The 22,767-nt window shown below is 40.5% G+C and overlaps 1 protein-coding gene across 1 annotated transcript in view; it reads right to left on the reverse strand.

Moving 5' to 3' along the window:
* Positions 1-22,767, reverse strand: part of Slc1a4 (solute carrier family 1 member 4) — a 30,023-nt gene that overhangs the window by 6,282 nt on the left and 974 nt on the right. Inside the window, exons 2-6 of the mRNA XM_015479602.2 lie at positions 11,103-11,145; positions 8,976-9,038; positions 4,900-5,066; positions 911-1,144; positions 322-516 (exon numbers count right to left, since the gene is read on the reverse strand). Coding sequence (XP_015335088.1) covers positions 322-516; positions 911-1,144; positions 4,900-5,066; positions 8,976-9,038; positions 11,103-11,145 — 702 coding nt within the window. The remainder of the gene's footprint in view (positions 1-321; positions 517-910; positions 1,145-4,899; positions 5,067-8,975; positions 9,039-11,102; positions 11,146-22,767) is intronic.

Consider the following 22,767-nt stretch of genomic DNA (forward strand, 5'->3'; position numbering starts at 1 on the left):
AAAAAAAAAAAAAAAGAAAAAAAAAAAAAATTGGAAAATGTGTTTAGGTTAGGTGCAAATACTACACCATTTTATGTAAGAGGCTTGAGTTTGATGGAATTTGGTATCTGTGATTGGCAGGGGGTTGTGGGGATTATAGGGGAGTGGTCCTAGAACTAATGCCCCCCAAGATTACTACTGAAGGATGACTCTTATGAATCCAAACTGTCCACACTTCGCAAATGAGATGTTGAGTTGCAATAAACTTTTTTGAAGGAAATCACAAGAAAAACCTCAGGTTTTAATCCAGGCCCCAAATGAGGGAAAGAATACTGAGCTTACAGGATTGTGAAGATCTGTCCTGCATTCAGCTCCACGTTGTTGAGCTGGGCGATGAACACCGCGGCCACACACTGGAAGATGGCAGCTCCGTCCATGTTCACAGTGGCCCCGATGGGGAGAATAAACCTGCTTATCCTCTTGTCTACACCGTTATTTTCTTCGATGCACTTCATCATAGAAGGAAGGGTCGCTGAACTAGAAATGGAAAAACAACCCACGAACGATAAGAACAGTTCCTTCAGACCAGGCTAATACATCACTCATCTCAGATCCTGGAACACAGCAATGAGTACTATCTTAGTTTCTGACTTTCCTCCCTTGAAATAAGAAGAAAAACACAGAATTGTTTCCAAGTTTCTGGCATAACACAGGCTTTCTCACCTCCCGACTCCCAGTTACTTCCTGCATTTACCTGTGGTATTACTTTCTTGGATTCACCTGTTCCAAATTTTCTCAAGGATCACATATTGCCTTGTAGTACAAAATGTGCACAAGAAGAAAAAGAACTGTTTGTGCATCTGTCTCCCTGATCTCACCTGGTTCCATACTGATATGGCTGGAGCAGCCAAAGCCCTCCAAGCCCACTCACCTGGAGCAGGTAGCAAATGCTGTTGCGAAGGGTGTGAGAAGGCCCAGAAGGAATTTGAATGGGTTTTTTCGTGTGAGAACAAAATAAACAAGTGGCAGAACAATTCCTCCGTGAATAAAATGGCCTAATATAGATGCGAAGATGTATTTCCCAAGGCTGGTCACCAGCACGATAATGTCCTTCATTTCCACAATCTTGCTTCCGACCAGGAACATGATGCCCAGAGGTACATACCTAGGGAATAAGCACAAGGTACTCATTAGGAAGGCGATAAGGAGGGGCTGAGAGATGACGGCCCTTCCTAATCCTAATACAGAATGCAGGAACTTTCAACCAGGACATCTTCATCTTGCTCTAGGATAACTCTGAGCACAGAAGAGCATGGGGGTAGATCATGATCATCTTACTGGTTGAGACTGAGTAAAACAAAGTTGATCACTTACCATAGGGATTGGAGTCAGCACCAGAGCCCAGACTTCTTTCTCTTGGAGACATATGGGGTGTGTGTGTGTGTGTGTGTGTGTGTGTGTGGGGTGCTGGGGATTGAACCCAGGGCCTTGTGTATATGAAAAGCACTCTACTAACTGAGCTATATCCCCAGGCCAAGACACGTGCTCTTAACAGATGGATACTACTAACCACAGGGGCTCCCAAGCAGAAAGCCAGGGACTCAAGATCAAAGCCCCTGGGACTGTGAGCTTGACTTTCAGCTTTTGTTCCGGCTCCTTCTGAGAACGTAGAAACACGGAAGGCTAACATTTATTTCACAGAATTGCTGTGATACAAAATCGAGCCAGATTTTCCCTTCTGTGAAATTTTACATTCTTTGTGGTTTGGCAAACATGATCCCGTGGGAAAAAGTCAGTAACAATGACACTCTGGGAACACTTCTAGAACGTGAAGATTTTTTTAAAGGCAAAAAGGGAAGGAATGAATTATGGGAGCTGCAAAGAACAAACGTCAGTTTTTAAAATTATAATAGCAATTCAGGAAGAACTTAATTGTTTGTTTTCTTTTTATTATATATTCTTTTTAGTTATACATGTCAGTAAAATGCACTGTGACATACACACATGGAGTATTCATGGTAGGACTATTGATTTTTAAAAAATTTTTTAATTATATATGTAATAATGTTTCAGAGTTCAACTTTCAAGGAGTACAAAAGGGTCAACAGTATGAAATCTCTTATTTCTATCCCTTAAGTACCCACTGGGGACAGTCAATGCCCAGATTTCTTTCTAGAGATATTCTAAGTAGTGATATTAATTTTAAATCCTCGTTGTAATACATGAACACATTTTCCCTTCAAAAAACTAAAACATTATAAATTAGACTAAAATCCTCTGTAGATAAAATTGCCAAGCCAGACTCCACCTCAGATAGTCATGCTAACTTCCTATGCATTAAGGTATATAGGAATGGATTTAAATCTGTACATTTATTGATTCTTCACCCTGCATTATGCCTTTGAGATCCTCTCATGTCAGGACTTAGACATCTACCTCATTTCTTTTTTTTTTAGTTCCCTAATTTTTTTTTTTTTTTTTAATATGTCTTTTAGTTGTTGATGGACCTTTATCTTATTTATTTATATGTGGTGCTGAGAATTGAACCCAGTGCCTCACATATGGTAGGCAAGTGCTCTACCACTGAGCCACAACCCCAGTCCTTAGTTCCCTGATTTCTAATGAGGTTGGGCCTCCCTTAAAATGTTTACTAGTGGGATGGGGTTGTAGCTTAGTGGTAAGAGCGCTCGCCTAGCATGTGTGAGTCACTGGGTTCGATCCTCAGCACTACATATAAATAAATAAAATAAAGGTATTGTGTTCATCTACAATTAAAACTATTTAAAAAAATGTTTACTGGTCATTCAGCTCTCCTCTGTGATAAACTGCCTGCTTAAATATTTTGTCCATTTTCTAATAGTGTCTTCAGTCTTTTTCTTTTTCAGTAACAGAACTCTTTATTTCTCTATACATGGTATGTAATATGTTATTATTATTTTTTTCCAATAAGTGTCTTGACTTTTAACTTTGTTCAAAGTATCTTTTGCATGCAAACTCTTTGGACTCTGACGTGTTCAAGTTTAGAAGCTTTTAAAAATGCTTTTGTTTTTTGTATGTTGCTTAGGTAGACTTTCCCTATCCATATATTTCCTTCAAATATTTTTAGAGGATTCTTCTTTTTCTTCTTCCTGATTAGTTTTATCCAGGAGTTGGCAGCGTAAACGTTTGTAACTAAAGTTTTATTGAAACACATTCACAACCATTTATTATAAGTTACTTTTGGCTTCTTTCACTTTACAATGAAAGAGTTGGGTTATTGCAACAGAAACTGTATAGCTTGCAAAGGTTGCTGACTGTGTGTATGGTTGGTTCATCTAGAAGTTATTTCTGTGAATACATAGGGTGAGTAGGCAGCTGCTGTGGTTTTAGAGTGGGCTTCTACTGAAGATCCCTCTCATGTGTGGTTGAGATCCTTGACCATCTGAGGTCATATGACACTCCAGTGCTATGTGACCTGTGCTTCCTGGGCAGCTGATCTCCCTCTGCAGCTAGATACCCTGCAAGATCTGCCTCACCGAAAACCTACTTACATAACTGGCACATCAAACTGAAGGAATGACTCAATGAGTTTCCAGACTAAAAACAAATGTTCTAAACTGGGAATAATACTTTCTTGCATAGGGTTTTTTTAAGTCCAAACTTTGGAAGAATTTTAGAGTCAAAAAATAAGCCAAGAAAAGAACTTGACATCTGATAAAAGAAAAGTTTCCTTTCTGAAAATACCAGTGTCTCCCCGAGACAACTGCAGTCATACGAAGTGGAGTGTTTGCAATGAACAGAGGCAGGCTCTGGGGTCCTTGGATGGAGCAAGAGGAACACCACTGTTGGTGTGGGGGAAGGGGGTGCTTTAGATTTGGCCTCTATGTTTCAAAGATCTCTGAAAACCAGTCCAGTTATCACCCAGTCCCATTTGATTGAGAAAGAGTTCTGGGATTTTTTAAGGGTTTGACAATAAGGACATTGTGCAAGAAAGGATAAACTAGTTCTTAACAACTAATGGGTTAAAGCTAAAAGCCACAGAGGTCTGGCTTGGGGGAAATTCCAAGTAAAGCTTATGAGGTCTCTCTCTCTCTCATTATTTATTTATTTATTTTGATACCAGAGTTTCATCCTCATTCCTTTTTATTTTTTATTTTGAGACAGGGTCTCACTTAGTTGCTTAGGGCCTTGTGAAGCTGTGAGGCTGAGGCTGGCCTCAATGGTTCGATCCTTTTGCCTCTGCCTCTGGAGCTGCTGAGATTGCAGGCACGTCCCACCATACCCAGCTAACTTATGAGGTCTGAGCATTGGAATTGACATGATTCCTGAGTTGTTTTGAGTGAGCTGGTCAAACTTTTTACTTTTTTAGCCAGGAATCAATCTATTGTTCTTTTTACTCAATAATCATTCTTCTTTTGATATTCTCACAAAAAGTAATCTATGAAATAAAAACTTATGAACAAAATACCATTCCAAGTTTTACATGTTTTTTCATGCCTGGGGTGAAGTTCGGCTGGTCCTCCATGTTGTGAAATACTATAGTGAAAGGTCTCTTGGAAATTAGAAGTCTATCATTTTGAGATAAATCAGGCTTATTTTATGTGACAGATGACAAATTCAAAGCTCTATAAGATGATATGGACAGAGCACATGGCATGGGTCAATGGTGGAAACTCCTAAATGGATCATAGTGACAAAGTCACCAAGGGTCAGTGGGGGCACTGCAGGGGTGACTGGTAACTATGGTGCACACCTAATTCCCTAGGTCCTGGATAAGAGGAGAAGCCATCTCTACCATGTACCAAGACTGGCCTGAGGTCCACCAACCACAAAAGATCTCTGGGCCAGGTGGCCCTACGGGAAAACTAGAATAGCAAAGTTGGATTCTTTCCTGGATGTCAGGGGAAACGAGATAAGAGGAAGTGGCAGGGTGACACTCACCACATAATCCACGACACCAGCACCATTGTTGCCTCATTGAAGGAATTGAAGAAGCGGATGAGCTCTTCTCCCTCGGAGCCTAGTTTCTTTAGGGCCACCCCTAACACCAGGGCAAAGAGAACCAATCCTAAAATGTTCATTCCTTCAATCTCAGTGGCATAGGGAATCTGCGGGATCAGAGGAGACAGAATGGGTCTAAGTTCACATCACAACAGAAGAGAGAGAATTTAGGGTGTATTTGCTTGACATTTCCATCAGACTATCCCGAGTGATAAAAGGCTCATTATTTTCTTTAATGGTTTTTCTTTAGTGGTTTTATGAATAAAAAAACCTGAGGGGAGATAGTATTTGAGGATGCAGAAAATGAACAAGTAAAAATTTTACCTCTTTAACTCTGAAGAGTTCAAATACATATGGCACAGATTCAATTATAAAGTAGTGAGCTTCCTGTCATCGGATGTGTTCAAGGATGGTTGGACAACCACCTTGATGGGTTGTTTTTATTTATTCTCTTTTTCTCTCTTTCCTTTTTTGTGGAACTGGGGAGACAGAACCCAGGGCCTTGTGCATGCTGGGCACGTGCTCTACCACTGAGCTATATCCCCAGCCCTTTTTATTTTGAGGCAAGGTCTCACTAAATTGCCTAGGCTGGCCTCAAACTTAACAGTCCTCCTGTTTCAGCCTGTCGAGTAGCTGGGATTGCAGGTGTGTGCTAATATGCCTGGCATTCTTCCAAATTTTCATCACAAAACATTTCAAAATTAATAGAAAAGTTGAAATATAGGATGATGATCACCATATCCAGTGCTTTTGTTTATACTGAAATATATCAGTGACATCTATATGACTTATAGAGTAACAGTAGAAATAATAATTACGGAGCATTGGCTTTGGAGCTTGACTTACATTACAATTGCTAGTTGTGAGTGTTAAGTAAGTTAACTCTCTCTGTGCCTCAGTGCCCCATCTACAAAACGGGGACAATCATAGTAGCTAGCATAGAAGGCTGAAGATTCAGTATATTAATAAATGTAAAGCACCTAGACTGTGTTTGGCAAATGAAAACTAACAAGAATTTGCCATTATTATTTTTTTAATGGGATATTTTGTTGGAGATCATTCTAGGTTAATTTCATCTAGACAGGGTTCTCCTTACAAATGGTGTAATGATACCAAAGACAATAAGAATATCTGAATATCTTCTGAATATCACTATTTTCTCCTGGGACTTGGTCTGTTAAAGTTACCAGGCTACAGGTTAAAGAGCTGGGGAGGAAGAAAGCTTGGGTTGTATTACGTGCTCTACTGATAACTTGTGTGTGTGGGGGGTGGGGGGGCATCTCTAGAGAAGTGAACGCTTCCAGGATTTTATGAGCTGTAGGGCTAACACTTGGTAGTGACCTCGGGGCTATCAACCCACATTTTTTTATCCATGTCCCAAATCTTAACTGGAATCAAGGACCGAGAATCAATGCAACCAGAGAATTCATCTGCTAATCCAAAGTTGGTTTTAGTAGACCTGCCATTCCCAGGTATGGTGTTTGAGGTCAGGTAATTCCAGATAAGGAATTGGATTTCTGAACTTGAGGGCAATAACAACAATTTTTCCAAAGAAATGACTCCCATCTTTAAAGCAGGTGTTTTGCAGCAAGATGTTTGCACACACCTTGGCAAACAGCATTGGGTGGGGATAGGAGAGTAGACATAGGCAGAGATACAGCCAGAGTTGCACCCAGAGCTGTGCCTCTTGCTGGTATGCCTTTGCATATTCTGTTCCTATTGACTATATGACCCTTCCCACCAGCCTCCCTTTATCTCCTCCTTCTCATCAGGTCCCCCTGACCACTCTGGCTAAGATGGCACACCTCACCATCACCTGGTACACATAAACACACTTTCCCTGTATGTTTATGTGCCCTGCTTCATTTTCTAGTGGCCATATGTATTTTTTAAAAATATTTATTTATTTTTTAGTTATCGGCAGACACAACATCTTTGTTGGTATGTGGTGCTGAGGATCGAACCCAGGCCGCACGCATGCCAGACGAGCGCGCTACCACTTGAGCCACATCCCCAGCCCCCCATATGTATTTTTTATATGGTTTCCTCCACTAGAGTGTTAGCTGTGAAAGAGCCCGGCCTTTCCTATGTTGAGCAATGCCTGTGGTCTAGTGCCCACAAATGGCACAGAGTGGCTGCCAAGTAAATCACTGTTTAATGAATTAATGACTATTCAACAAAATCCTAGGAGGTATTTATAGTGAGTTGTTAATATGGGATCAAAGTAGGCAAGGAATATAGGGCATGGGTCAGGGCAGGAGACTTTCCACAAGACCTTGTGTTTCTGAGTCCCCGACTTCTCACTCTGTCACCAACATCTCATCCTTGGGGGACAAAGATGACTTAATCTTTATACAATCTTTAATCACAGGGTTCCTGAAAGCCTTGAACTAGCATGGACACACTGTTCCTGTCTCAAAGAATGACTCTTTTCATTACTGGATTAAATTTATAGTGAAAGTAAGGGTATGTCAGGTGGCAGGGGGTGCTTGAGAGTCACTAGCATTTCCAGGGGGAAATCTGAGCAGCCAGTGAATGCCTTCAAGGTTTGTCAAAATTCGAAGACACTGCAGAGACAATGTTCTGGGATTCACACAGTGCTCTTGTTTATGAATAGTCTTGATCAACCTTAGAAGACCATCCTTTCAAGAATTTATAGTGGGACTAATAAATCCTACCTCACCAGGTTGTCCTAAGACTCAAATGACATGTCAAAGGAGTTTATATACCATGAAGGTGGCATGCAGAGGTAAGCCCACCTAGACAGCCCATATCCTAATGAACCCGGCTGTGGCAATCAGGGATTGGCAGAGAGGTCCAACCACCCTCTCTGGCCTTTTAAATTAAGGACTGCTGATTAAACCAATATTAATGAACAGGGTAGTTTTATGGGGGGGGGGGTACTCTGATAGGCATTTGTGATGTCCTACTAGTAAATAGTAGACAAGGATATTAAGAATGATAAATGTCCTGAAAGGCCTTTACATATTTTAAAACAAAGTGCAGACTCTCATACACCCCACAGTTTTCTGAGCATCCCACCAGACATTCACACAGGGGGAGATGGGGAAATCCTATTTATGGATCTGAGCTCTAGCTAACTCCATTTTATACATAAATAGCTTATTTTTTTTTTCTGCACAGTTTTAACATACATGGACTTCCAAAGAATATCAAGTTGATATAAACACAGGAAAACTGTTTTGTTGTAATGTTGTTTTTTATTTCAGAAAATTGTATCACCAGTGGTCAAAGTGCTTTTATTCAAGTCACTAGTACAACACAATGTCAATCTGATGTTGTTGCTGTCTATCTATATTCAGGTGAATTCCATACATGGCTACAAAAATTTTTAGCACTTATTTCAAACTGCAACAATGTTTAGTTGAGTTCTGTCTCGCTGCTTTTATTTATTTATTTATTTATTTATTTTTTAGAGATGGGATCTCAATATGTTGCCCAGGCTATCCTGGGCAACTTCTGGGCTCAAGAGATTCTCCTGCCTTACCCTCCTGAGTAGTTAGCTGGCACTATAGGAATCTGCTACCAGGCCCAGCTCCATCTCACATTTTAAAGCCAAATTTATTCATTTTGAGTAGATGCAAATATCTGAAAACTTCATTATGTCTTATAATTGTGCATTTACATGGTGAAATATAGATTGCTTTCTCACACATTTTTTTTATTTCTTCCTTATATTATGTTATTTTTAAAAAGTTTTATGTGTAGGAATTGGTTGAATCAGCTTTTCATTGTATTTCAGAATAGCAGAGGGGGTGTTATAAAGTACCTCACAGATCCTCCAAGGATTTAGTACCACAGGTACCACAAGTGCAGTTGGCCATGTTCACAAATAACCAAAGAAGCAAACCTAACTTGTTAGCTTTAACTAGTCCATTCAAACCACAAAGTTTTCAACCCTATTGAGAAAAAGACACATCTCAACTGTTCCTTAATTAAGAAACATTATTTGCTTTATGAATATTCTACACAAGTGACTTTGTAGGGAGCTTTACCTTTTCACGGGTCACATTTCCAAAGCTGGTGTTGTGAGTCACCATTTTATAATCAGTCGCGTACTATAAAAAAAAAAAAAAAAAAGGAACAAAAACTCATGGTTAGTGCCCAGGCTGAGCCCCACCCAGAGGAACCCAGGGAGTGGCCAGGTCTCTCCCTCCTCCAGCATGACTTGCACTGAGCACCGGGGACTTGGTTGGCTTGATGAAAACGCACAGAATTTACATTAAGACCAAGGCAGCATGTCCTTCAAGAGGCCTCTGGGTTACTTAGGGACCCAAGGAAACAGGGAGAATTTCCTTCTGTTCCTTGGGCAATGGGTTGGAGAAGATGTGCTCAATTTCCTGCTGATAGTTTGATATTTCCAACAGCTGAGACTTCATGTTATTTAAAGAATCTTGGCACTAATTCCATAAGGTCAAATTTTACTTTTAAATGTGTCACTTTATTTTCACTAATTTATTTATGCCTCATTTTATTTCAGAACTTATTTGAGTGTGACTGCTCTTTAGCATCTGTTTCTAATCTAGCTTGAGCCTATGCTTTCTAAAGCAAGGGACTTTAGGCCAAATGATGTTTGCTGTTTTGAGTCTTTCAGGAGACTCACAATTTAGAAGTGAGATATCTCTGCAGGGTTGGTCCTATAGTTGGTTGACCTTGCACACCTCTGCATGGTGCCCACAGGAACCTCCCCATGGCAGTCCATACTGCTGAGTAGAATCTGTTAGAGCCTATGCCTTTCTGATCCCTACCAAGGGTTCTTGGCTTCAGAACTGTCTGGAGGAGCCCATTCAGAGGTAAAGACCTGGCAACCTCCGATGAGTTCTGGATTCACCAGCTTTGATTTAACAAGGGCTCAGAGAGGCAGAGGTGTTCAGTTGTCCCATGGTTAAAACTGACCCCACCTACTCTGTGACAGGCACTGAAAGCTCCATAAATTTATTTTTTTTCTGCTACCTCACATTATATATATAAGTTGCTTCTGTGCTTGTATGCAGATTAAAAAAACAACAAAAGTGAGAGGTTGTAAGTGGAAACAGAAAAGTCTTTGCTAAAAAAAGCAAAGGATTAGACCACCTAATCTAACCTTTATGGTCCTTCTCTGTCAAGAAAGGCCACAGGAGTGTATTTTGATGCTTTGCTAAAAACAGGGGAAAAAACGAGTCACAACCTGAATGTCTATCAGCAGGGGACACATGGAGGGAAACTGCACTAACTAACACAGCATATTCTATAGCCATTAGCATTATGCAGGGGGATATTTATCTATATGGGAAAATGCTGATCATGTATTGTTTTAAAAAGAGCAAGTTTAAAAGAGCAGGGCTGGGAATGTAGCTCAGAGGTAGAGCGCTTGTCTAGGATGCATGAGGCACTGGGTTCCATCCCCAGCATTAAAAAAAAAGCATTAAAAAAAAAGAACAAGTTATGAAGCAGTATGTATAGTATATACATCTACTAACAATAGGTACAGCATACTTAATTTTTTATAATACTCTTTCTGCCAATTTTTAATATATATTTTTAGCTATAGGTGGACATGTACCTTTATTTTATTTTTATGTGGTGCTGAGGATTGAACCCAGTGCCTCATGTGTGCTAGGCGAGGGCTTTACCACTGAGCCACAATCCCAGCCCCTATAGCATACTTATTTTTAAATGTGTACATGCATAGAAAAAACATATCTGAAGGACATATAACAAAATGTTAATAATGGATATTTCTAGTAGTAACTATGGGTGGTTTTTGTTTTCTTCCACATTTAAAAATTTTATTTATTTATTTTTGAAATGAGTACATATTACCTTTCCAATAAGAAAAATTTTTGTATTTTTAAAATTTTAAAATATTTAAGATCTCTCCAACATGTGATTTGGGTTATTTTTTAGCTATAAAAGATGTGGGTGTTTTGGGGACATTGTAGGGAAAGTTTTTGTTGTTGTTATTCTTTATTTTTTTGTTTATTTTTTTATTTCAGGTGCTCATCTATAAACTTGGGTCAATGTTACCAAGATTTGTTAACAACACAATCCCGCCCTGCTCTTACTTTACCTAACTCTAGAGCCGCAATTTATATTTCTCCTCCATCAGAGTTTCATATATTTGGCAAAGGATCAAACCTTACCGTACGGAATGTTGCAACCACAAGATTGGAAGGAAACAGGTTTCTGTAAGAAAAAGAAAGCATTTTGTCAGTATTCTTAAAATTCAGTGTGAAAAGAAAAAGATTCAGTGTTTAAAGTGTCTGCTTTGAGATGGTCATTTCTTTCTTTTGGTACTAGGGATTAAACCCAGGGGTGCTTAACCACTGAGCCATATCCTCAGCCCTTTTTAATATTTTATTTAGAGACAGGGTTTCACTAAGTTACTTAGGGCCTCACTAAGTTGCTTAGGCTGGCTTTGAACTCGTGATCCTCCTGCCTCAGCCTCCCGAACTGCTGGGATTACAGGTGTGTGCCACCTCATCTGGCTTAAGATGGCCATTTCTAACAGCCTCACTTGGTGTTGTTTCTCCTTCCACCCTCAGTAAGTACTTTAGTTCTTTCTAGACCCAAACACTCCAACTATGCCTCAGCTGCTTGACCACAATACTCAAGTGCTCCACCTCTAGGCAAGTGCTCTACCACTGAGCAACATCCATAGCCTGAGTGCAACACTCCTTGATCTTTAGGTTTAACTGAGTCCAAACAAGTCTTGATAACTACATTACTTTGTAGTGGTTTACAATGGCAAGAGATCCTGCCTACTAGCAAAATCCTAGGGGTCTTTTGCTGTTGCAATAATGGACAGCCATTTCTGCAACTTGGGGGGAGGGTGTGTTTGGGGAAATGCCAGGTCCCAGGCATTTATCCTAGGTCCCAGGCATTTATCCTGATAAGTGCAATGCAGTCCTGTACAATAATTGTCTCAAGGCCCTTATAGTTTTCAATGTCCTGCATGACATACCTGTAGATAAAAACCTTATATATAATTATGTGAGCCTGGACTAGCTCCACAAGAAGAGTTCATTTTTTGCGGGGTGGGGGTGGGAGGTTTATTTTTGCACACCTTGAACATACACTGAATTTTCCAGGAATGCAATTTCTGTAGAAATTATGGGATGATTTTTTTTTTAATATTTATTTTTTAGTTATCATTGGACACAACATTTTTGTTGGTATGTGGTGCTGAGGATCGAACCCGGGCCGCACGCATGCCAGGCGAGCATGCTACCGCTTGAGCCACATCCCCAGCCCCGGATGATTTTTTTTGTTGTTGTTGTTTTGTTCAGAAAGTTCCAAGAAATATCCGTCTTCCTAGAAAATTACACCACTAATGGTAAATTGTAGATCTGAGTCCCTAATACCATGCCCCAGCATTAAATATCCGCTTGCATTCACAACTAACTCATTAGCAGCGATTACTAATCCAGGAGCAATCATCTAACCCCTTTGTTTTGGAGAATCTACATATTGAAACACATTATTTTTTTTTTTAATCACAATTATTTTTCTTTTATCTTTTATATTAGTTAAGTCATTCTGAAGTTTTGAAATTATTTGGGTAGGTGAATTCTATTTTTGGATTTCATTTTAGGGTTATTATAGGTTATTATAAAGTATTTGTTACAAAAGAAGATCAATAGAACTGACTGGATCCAAAGTCTATTCATATAAACACATTTTATTGAGTGCCTCTGTTGGATTAGACTCAGTAAGTTACTGGTCTTGATATACAAGAAATTATATTCCAGCCGACAGTCTATTTGTTCTACCCACTTCCTGCAAGAATAATATGGGATTGTTGTTATTCTTTTTTTTGTTGTTGTTTATTTATTTTTTTTTAATTTCTGGTGCTCATCTACAAAAACTTGGATCAATGTTACCAAGATTTGTTAACAACTCAATTCCTTCCTGCTCTTACTTTACCTAATTAAATCTGGAGAAGAAGTCTAGAAGAGCAAAAGACTCAGACTCATCCTTTATAATTTGTGTCAGATTTATCCACTGATTCTTACTTCTGTCATTGGAGTGTTTGCTGGGGTGCACTGGGTCTCAGAGGTTGACAGGTTTGGCTGTTACCCAATGGCAGGAAGAATCTAAGCTGGCTTCCTGGTAGTCACACCTTTAAGTAATCCTCTCTCCTTGAGTGTGTAGTAGGGTTGGTGACCTGCTTCTAACCAACAGTATGCAGCCAAGGTGATGGAATGTTCATTCCATGATTTGATTACCTAAAATTTTAGCTTCCATCTTGCTATTGAGTCTCCTGATTGTCTTCTGGGATTGCATATTTCGAGAAAGCAAGCAGCTGTCAGAAAAGCCTACGTGACAAGAAACTGCTGATGGCCTCTAGCCAAAATCCAACTAGGAACCAAGGCAACCAGCCCAAACTTCAACTAACTGAATTCTGCCAACCAGCAGGTGACCTCTGAAATGAATCCTTCAGTTGGGCCTTTGGATGAGACACCAGCACTCGCCCAACCCTTGATTGTAGCCTTGTAAGAGACTGAAACAGAATGACAAGATTCCTGACCACAAATATTCTAGGATAATAAATGTGTGGGATTTTAAGCTGCTACATTTATGGTAATTTGTTCTGCAGTAATAGATAACTAATACACCAGCCCACAAGATTAATGAGATGCAAAACTACTTCATTAGAATACTCAGGGCCCTCTTACAGGATGGCCAGCATTTAGAGGCTGCAACATAGCATTTCCCAAACTTACCTATAAAACTTGAATTGCTTTTAACATACTTAGAGAAGACGAGCAAGTACATGCCTGCATTTAAGCTGAAAAAAGGTGATCTTTGGCTGAATTAACGGTTGCAAAATTGTGATCAGAAATTTGATTCTTATCATATATATATTTACTTTAAAAAAAGGTGTGTGGGGGGAGACTAGCAACTTGCATTGGCTAGTCTTTGGTATATAGGTGAAGAGCAACATTTGCCTATTATTGCCATTACAAAACAACTCTCTAACCTATCTCAATCTTGTGGGCTAGGTTTGGTGTAACATTTTTGTTTGCTCCTCTATTCAGAAGCATAAAGTGCTCCATGCCAAAGTTTCCTTGTTCTACATCCAACTCTCAGTAGTTCCCAGACTGAGCTAGTGACAGGGTTCTCTCTCTATGAGGACAGGTAAATTAAGGAAACAGCTAAGTTCAAAAACATCTACCTTTCCAAGGAGAACACTTTCCCCTGCAAATTCCTCACATCCTTCAGGGATTGAGATGTTTCCTCAATCCCTGTGAGAGGGCCCTGAGTATTCTAATGAAGTAGTTTTGCATCTCATTAACTGTGTGGGATAGTGTATTAGTTGTCTATTGTTACAAAACAAATTACCATTAGTAGCTTAAAATCCCACACATTTATTATCCTAGAGTACAGTCTTTCTCACAGCCTGGTAATGTACTCTTTTCCAAAAAGCACAACACTATTTGCTTAAATCCTTCTCTGTCCTGACTGGTCCTTTTATTGTGTACCCTAACCCTGAACTTGTTTTCAGACCAAGACAAGATCTAATGGAAACAGAGGGGTACAGGCAATACTTTAGGCAAAACAGCAGCTCGTGCCAAAAAAAATTAAATTCTTAAGAAGAATACAATGCATTTTTGGCAGTTACTGATAAAGTTAAACATACGTTTACCATATGACCCAGTAATTCTACTCCTGGAATATTTACCCAAGAGAAATGAAAATAAATGTCTGCACAGAGAGTGCATACACATGATAGCATTATTCTTAAGAGCTCCAAATTAAGTGTCCATCACAGATGAATGGATAAACAGACTAAGATAAATCCATACAATAGAATACCACTTGGCAATAAAAAGGAACCAACTATTGACATGCATGATAACATGGATAATTGCAACAGCATTGTGCCAAAGAGAGGCGTCATACTGAATGATCCCACTGATATGAAACTCTAGAAAAAGAAAACCTAATTGACAGTGATAAAAAGCCCATTAGTAACTCGAGGCTAGGGAAAAATTGAACTCAGGGGTGCTGTACCATTGAGCTACATCACCAGACTGATTTTTTTTTTTTAAGTTGCCCAGGCTGGCCTCAAACTTTTGATCCTCCTGTCTTAGCCTCCTATAGTGATAGGCATGGGCTACCGCTCCCAGCTCATTCAATATCTTGATTGTGGTATGGTTACGTGGGTTAACTATTTCAAAACCCACTGTACCTTGCATGGATGCCTTTTACAGTATACAAATCATACCTCAAAACTGCTTAAAAAGTGAAGAGAGTGAAAACTGAGGAGATTCCGCAACTTAAAAACACACTCCATGAGACAGCTGAACTGTTTTCAGATATCAATTTCTAGGAAGGACTTTCCTAGGGGCAGTGAGCCAAAGCCCAAACACCCACCAAAAAAGCACATTCCATTCACCTGACACCTGGGTTTATCGGGGATCAGGAGCAGCAGATAGGAGCCCGGGCGGCAGGAGGAAAGCACATCCTCTGATTTCTTCTTAGCCTCATCTTTCCAACACACACGCGGCTGTGACCTCTGGCTCTTCCTTCCCTTGAACTCTCCTGTATGAAATGATTAGCTGCTCGCCAGCCAAGCGTTCTGTTCCCCAACGCTCTGTCTCCAGGGACTCCTCCCAACTGCTCATATTCACACAGTAACTTTATGGACTTTCAAAATTAGAGATATGGAGCTGGAAACGATTCTGGAGGCGATCCCTCATTCAGCACATGGGGACCCCCAAGCTTGGAGTCATGAAGTTGATCCATCTCCCATGATGCTCCATATAGACCAGCATGGCCAATACAGATGTTTGTAGTTGTGCTCTACAAATGGCAACTGAGCACTTCGAATGGGGCTATTGAGGAACTGAATTATTTTTATTTACATTTAAATTAATTAAATGTAAATAGCTTTGTGTGTCTAGTGTCTGTCCTGTGGGATGGCACAGACGTGCAGGAGACCCAGAGCCTGGAAGGTAGGAACAAATTGTCTTCCTAAGTTCCACTTTGCACATAGCTCCCTCTTCCTGGGTGTTAGGGGATTTCTAACTCTGGATATCTTTGTCTTCAAGTTGGCAAATACTTCCTCTTTCTGTTGTTTGATCCTGAGGGATTTAATTGAATCATGTAATACTACATATGTGTTAGACCAAGGTTTCTCAAGCATGAGTAGATCACAAAATCAATCTATTGGCTTTAACAGGTATTTTATTTTGGTACTAGGATTGAACCCAGGGGTGCTTAACCACTGAGCCACATCCCCACACCTTTTTTTATATTTTATTTAGAGACAGTTTCTCACTGAGTTGTTTAGGGGCTCACTAAGCTGCTGAGGCTGGCTTTGAATTGGTAATCCTCCTGCCTCAGCCTCCTGAGCTGCTGGGATTACAGGCGTGTGCCACTGTGCCCAGCTAACCAGTATTTTATAAAAGATGAAACATGTTAGACAGGATGGAAGTTAGTGGCATGTATCACACTGAAAATGTTGTTTGGTGAACCTGTTTCAGCTGCTGTATGTCAGGGTGGGGAATGTTATTATGTACGTGGATACAATGTAAAATATACTTTTTTAAAAAAAATGCATCTGTTATTCTGTATTTTTTTCATAACTTTTTTATTCTATTTATTTATTTTTATGTGGTGCGAAGGATGGATCACAGTGCCTCATCACTGTGCCCCACCCCCTGCTCCTAAAATGTACTTTTTACTGTGGGTCAAAGTGAAAAAATGTGTATAAAGGCCAAGATGGTACTACTAAAGCCAGAGATCCAAGTCAGAATGAATGGACAACTTTCTAGTGCTATAAGAATCACGGGATATATTACTTAAAACAAATAGGAAAACAGGTGGGAGGCGGGGCTGAATTAGCAAATGCAGAGCTGCTATGGGGCTGCTGTACGGGCTCAGGCAGCTCAGCGTGAAAAACTTCAAAAATGTTCCTTCTTTATACATCTGGTGCCGTTTGTTCTTCTGGTCCTATTGTCAGGGGTGGTATGTGTTTTCCTGTTCTATATGAGAAGAATGTAAAATAGTTAACTTTTGCTTAGGTAAAAGTTTTTTGTTCCAGAAGTATTTCCTTTTATTTAAGTTCAAAAATTCTTTAAATCTATAAAAATTTCAAAGACTCCAGAACAGGATATGGCATGGTATGTATATTTGGTAAATATTTATTAGCCATAGTGTTTATTATTTCAGAACCAGTTAACAGGATTGTCCCCCTTCAGATCTTGGTACCCCCTACCAGTCTGGAAGCCAAGGGAAGGCTGGGAGAGTGGAATCACACTCTGATGGTGGCTGTATGTGTTTATGTGTGTGTCGATCTACCTTCTCTTTCAGGCCCACATACAGTTTTAGATACTAGCCAGAAAGGCTAGGGCTGGACTCCTGGGGACACTTTTGGGAAATAAGGCTGAGAACAGCATTCACTCTCTGTATCAAATAGCCCTGTCCCCAGAGTCTGGGATACATTAGAATACTAGCAAGGCACTCAAGTATTAACTCGTAGAATCCTCCAAGTAATTCTGGGGAGGAGGGATTACTATTAGCCTCATTTTGCAGGGAAGGAAACTGAGTCACTGGAGGCTAAATGGCTTGTCTGGGATTTAAACCCAGGTGGCTGGCTTTAGTGCCAGCTCTTAATCACAACCCAGACCATCTCCCTGGGTGTATGTTATTTTCATTCTTATTCAAGTATTCTCCTGTGTTGATAGAAGAAATGGTCAAATTAAAACTTTTTTTTTCTTTTAAATTATGAGCTTCTAGTTTTATTTCCTCTCAGTATCTAGTTAGGCTGAGAAATCTGTTAATTTGGATCCTTGTTTCATTCTGTCTATAGGAAAAAAGTCAAAGGCATAGTTAAAGCAACCTGTGGGGTCAATACTTCAAAGAATTTATTCACAATTCACTCCCTTGTCTGTGTAATTCCATGTGTGCGTGTGTGTGTGTGTGTGTGTGTGTGTGTGTGTGTATTTTTTGGTACTGGAGATTGAACCCAGGGGCACTCAACCACTGAGCCACATCCCCAGCCCTTTTTTTGTATTTTATTTAGAGACAGGGTGTCACTGAGTTGCTCAGGGGCTCACTAAGCTGCTGAGGCTGGCTTTGAACTCGCAATCCTCCTGCCTCAGCTTCCCCCACACACTGGGATTATGGGTGTGTGTCACTGTGTGCCCCGTTCCAACCTAATATTGAATCCCAATCTCCAATAGGTTTCTCTGCACCTACTCAAGAGATGTCTTCTTGGCAGCTTGAGAGGCATCATAAATATCTGTGCCAATCCTTGGGAAGGCAAGTAAGTCGATCCTGCCTATCTGTGAAGGGAAAGGCCTAAGCACTGTCCACTATTGGGAAAATGAGCACTAGGGGAAAAAAACTTAGAAAACCAGGTAACAGAAAAAATTCTTACTGACTACGAGGTACATGGCAGTATCCTTGCTGCCCAGGGCCTTTCTTCTGGCTACCAGTTCAGACAGAAGCCCTGGCTCAGTCCCTGTCACTACCTGCCTCCTTTGCAGTTTAACCTCTGGAACTCCTTTTAAAAATTATGAACTTTAGAGCCCAAAGGAATGTTTGAAGCCAGTTGCCTCAATCGCTTCAATTTATAGCTCAAGAAAACTAAGGCCAGACTGGGGATGTGGCTCAGTGGTAGAGCACCTCCCTGGCATGTGCAAAACATGCTGGAAAAAAAAACAAAAACAAAACAAAACACTGAAAACCCAGGTTGATTTGGGAGAGCACACATGTAAGGCAGAGAAAAGAGAAACTGGAAGGTCAGTGAGGATCTGTGAGGATGTGCCCCATTTCAGAATGGAAGGCTCTTCTGTGTTTAGTTTTACTTTTCTCCATTTTCCAAATTTCCCATAGTTCTCCTCTAGATGCCACGTGGTTCCCAAAATGCCTAAGGACTCCTTAGCTTCAAGTCATCTGGAACTCCCCTAAAAAGTTCTTTTCTTCCCATTTATCTCAGGCTATGGAAAGAAGGCCAACACCATTAGCCCATGTCAACTGGAAAAACCCAACTCTCTATTGTATTGATCCAGTTGTAGCAAGTGCAAGCAGCCTTGTTGTAAGAGCTGTACAAACATAACTCATTTAACTCTCAAAACAATCCTATGAGGTAGGTAGTATCATGATTCCTCTTATAAAGATGAGGAAACCAAGGAATGGAGGAGTTACGGACATGACCCACAACTAGTAACCATTGCAGGGGATCAAGAAGTTCTACAATAACTAGTCTCTTGGCGATCTGTTTGTCTTTGGTGCCTAAACCACGTTGTTTTGGATGAGAAGTCACAAGTCAATTACTCGGGTCACACACAATTTTGAAAGTCCTGTACTCCAGGCAGTGGAGCTCTGGGCTGTTCAGAAGGAAACTGTCATTCTCCCACCTGCCAGTAGTTAACTGCCATCACTTCTCTGCGCTTCTAGCACCAGACTCCTCACTCCAACTTCTCATTTTACTTTGTTATCTCAAATCCATTGCATTGGGAAAACCAAACCAGTTACTCAAGAATCACATTCTGAATTAAAATGTTAAATCCTGCCTTTTAATATGATTATAATGTACTGATTAAATAAATAAATAGAAGGGAGATCAGTAGAGTAGAGCAAGCTGATGAGGGAGAAAGGGCAGGGAAAGGAGGGTAATAGGAATGAGGTTGATCAGATTATACTACGTGCATGTATGACTATGGAATAATGAATCCCAACAGTAAGCAAAATAGGATGTACCCACAAAAAATATGTAGTAAGTATAATGATCATCCCTCAAAAGGGCTTAAGCATTTGGCGATGTGCTCACTGCACAAGATTGAAGCAAGATTCTCAACTAGGCCTGTCTGACTTCAAATCTTTTGTTCTCGGTACCACCTCCAAATGACCAGAAAAGTCCATTCTTATATCAATTCATTCATTAATGAAAAACATAAGAGATTTGCACATTCAATTCATATTATATATCCAGCTCCTGGGTCTACATTATGTAAAAAACCAAACAGGAGTTTGCAGTTTTCCATAAAGCCTTATTTCTGAAGATGGAAAGCTTCCATTCATCTATTGATTCATGTACAGCCAGAGCAAACAGATATTGGGCCAGCCCTGTTCCAAGAGCTTTACAGACAACTCATTTAACTCTCAAAACAATCCTGTGAGGTAGGCACTCTCACGATTCCCCTTTGTTAAAAACTGTGTAGTCAGTCTCCTGGTCACTAGACAATGAAAACTGTTCTTTGCATGGTACAGTTCCTGATCCCACACCTGATGCTTCAGACTTGGTTGTCTGACTACAGTTTATGTGTGTGTGTGTGTGTGTGTGTGTATGTGTCTATATGATGTTATTGTTTGCTTAAATAAATTGATATCACTCAAAAAAAAAAACAACCTCCAAACCCCTCAAAATTGTATATTTTCTTAGTATATAGGATAACTATAGATAAGAAATATAAATCGTAATAAAATTAAATGAAAATATGGTGAAACACATACACACGCACGCATACGCACGCACGCTCACACATATGAATGAATATCTATTTGCTTCATCCCTGACTTGTAGATCCATCTTTAAAATATAAGTTAAGAAATCACGACAGACCCCTTGGGAGTTCTGGGCACTCCACCATCAGGACAGGCCATGAACTGGAGCACAAGACCTTGGTGGCAACTGTACCAACTCACCAGGGAATTTTCCTAGTCTTCCAGGTGTTTGAGTTCTGGACAGTTGCCAGGCAAGGGTATGCAGGATAACTGAGGTATTCCCTGGCAGTCTTGTTTCATTCACCTGCCCACAGGCAGAAAGGACTGGGTCCTGCCTCTCTCTGCCAAAGAATAAGCCCAGAGTCATATCAAATCGGCATCCATGTGGTTTGTGGAAGGAAGCAAATTTAAAAAATTGACCCAAGGAATCTCTAGGCCCAGGAAGCATTTCTAGGTGGCTCAGGCCTAGTTTCCTCCCCGGAGGCACTCAGCATGAAACCAAAACTGAGCATACCTTCCTTCAGTTTTTGCATATCTTCCTCCATTTAAGGGACTCATCCTTAACTCCTGGTTGGAGGAAGTGGGTATCTGACCTGGCCCAGTCAGAACTGACCTGGTTCCTCTTTTGGTCCAAAGCAGATCTTTCTGGGACGGTGACATTAAACTACAAATGTGAAACATTACTATAACATGTTGACTTGGGGGAAGAGAGAGTATGATAAATACAGAGCCCTGCACTGTAGGACCGGAGACCCATAGGTTTCCTAATTCATCTTTTGATAAACCACTACATGACCTTAAACACAATTGCTTCCTCTCTCTCTGTCTCAGGTTCCTCACCTGTAAAACAGGACCATACCATCTGCCCTTTCTTCATCCATGAGCTGCTGGATTAAATGAAATTGGCCTTTGGAAGTGCTATAAAACACTACCTATTCTAACAAGCCAGGACAAAGCCTCCCTTAGCCCTCCCAGGCAGGTGTGGCCCAAGTTGTTGAGAAGTTGAACCTATACTGACTGCTAAGCTATGACTCTGGGTTAATATTCACTTCAGAAGCACGAGCTAAAGGGGCTTAGATGGAAAACCATGACCAGGAAATAATAAGTTCTTTCTGGGGCTAGTAGGAATGAGGTACCCTCCTTTATTTTGGCTCTTGCCCCCATTTTATGACCACCATTTATATTTTGGAGTTAGAACACTATTGAGGCACCCTCTGAGTTACCACCAGCCCAGCAGAGCTGAACACCATACTTTCTCCCTGGGTCACAGACCTCTGCAACCAAGAATACCTGAACCCCTCCCTGCAAAAGCTGACTGATGGTCTTCCTCCTCATTTTTTTTTCTTTCCCCAGTAGAAATGTCCTGAATTTTGGGTTGTTTTTGATGTTTTAGATGAACATTTTCTTTCTTAAGTAGCAGACAGTCATCACATTTTCCAGACAGAAAAATAGAAAAGTAAGTCACTTTGCCCAGAGTTTGCTGCTTTTTAGTTTCAGCAATGAGGTTTGTCTCAATGACTCAAGACCAAACATACTTCCAACCCTCAGAATCTAGAATTAGCAGAAACTGGGAGGTCCCCAGCTGGATACCTCACTCAACCAAACCTGGTTAAATTAGTAAATGCTTGCCTGCTGCTGCTTCCCCATCTGTGAACTTTGGGTTATTGGAGAAACCAAAAGAGGTGAGGTTTTGGAAACTACATCATCTCAAGGGATGAAATATAACTTCTATGAGTCACCAAAAGGATGCAAAATTAAGTGAAGATGCATCTTTGTTCCGACCCACTAGAACACACACCTTCTCACAAAGAAAGTCATTTGAAACTCACTATACTCTTCAGTTGTCCTGACTGGGTGGGCAGCAACTAGTCCCAACTTCCCAGGGAGGCATGCTTCTGGGCAAGGGCCCCACACAGCTCCAGTCCTGTTATCCTAGGGTCCACTGACAACTCTTCAGAAAACTGCCGGCTTCCTTCACAGCCCAAGGGCTTAATCAGAGAAGGCCCTAAAGAGCATGTAGGATGGCCCAACAGGCACTTTACCCATAGCTCCCAGAAGCTTTTGGGCACTTTGGGGACAATATGGGGTGAAGATATTTGTTGTGGTGGAAACACTTTTTAACCAGTGAGGGCAGTCTGAGTGTAAGGAGTGAAGTACAGATGAAATGGCATACTCTTCCCTAACATATACACTCATCTAATGGTGATACTGGCTCTTGATAAAAGATGTGTTCCTGCTCCTTGATATTGGCCGGTGTATTCCAGCTGTTTTGCACAGGTGTGGTGAGCATGCAAAGGCTCCTCACACTATTTTGATATATATATATATATATATATACTGTCTCTTATA

This window comes from Marmota marmota, unplaced genomic scaffold (assembly GCF_001458135.2).
Source record: "Marmota marmota marmota unplaced genomic scaffold, marMar, whole genome shotgun sequence".
NCBI lineage: Eukaryota > Metazoa > Chordata > Mammalia > Rodentia > Sciuridae > Marmota > Marmota marmota.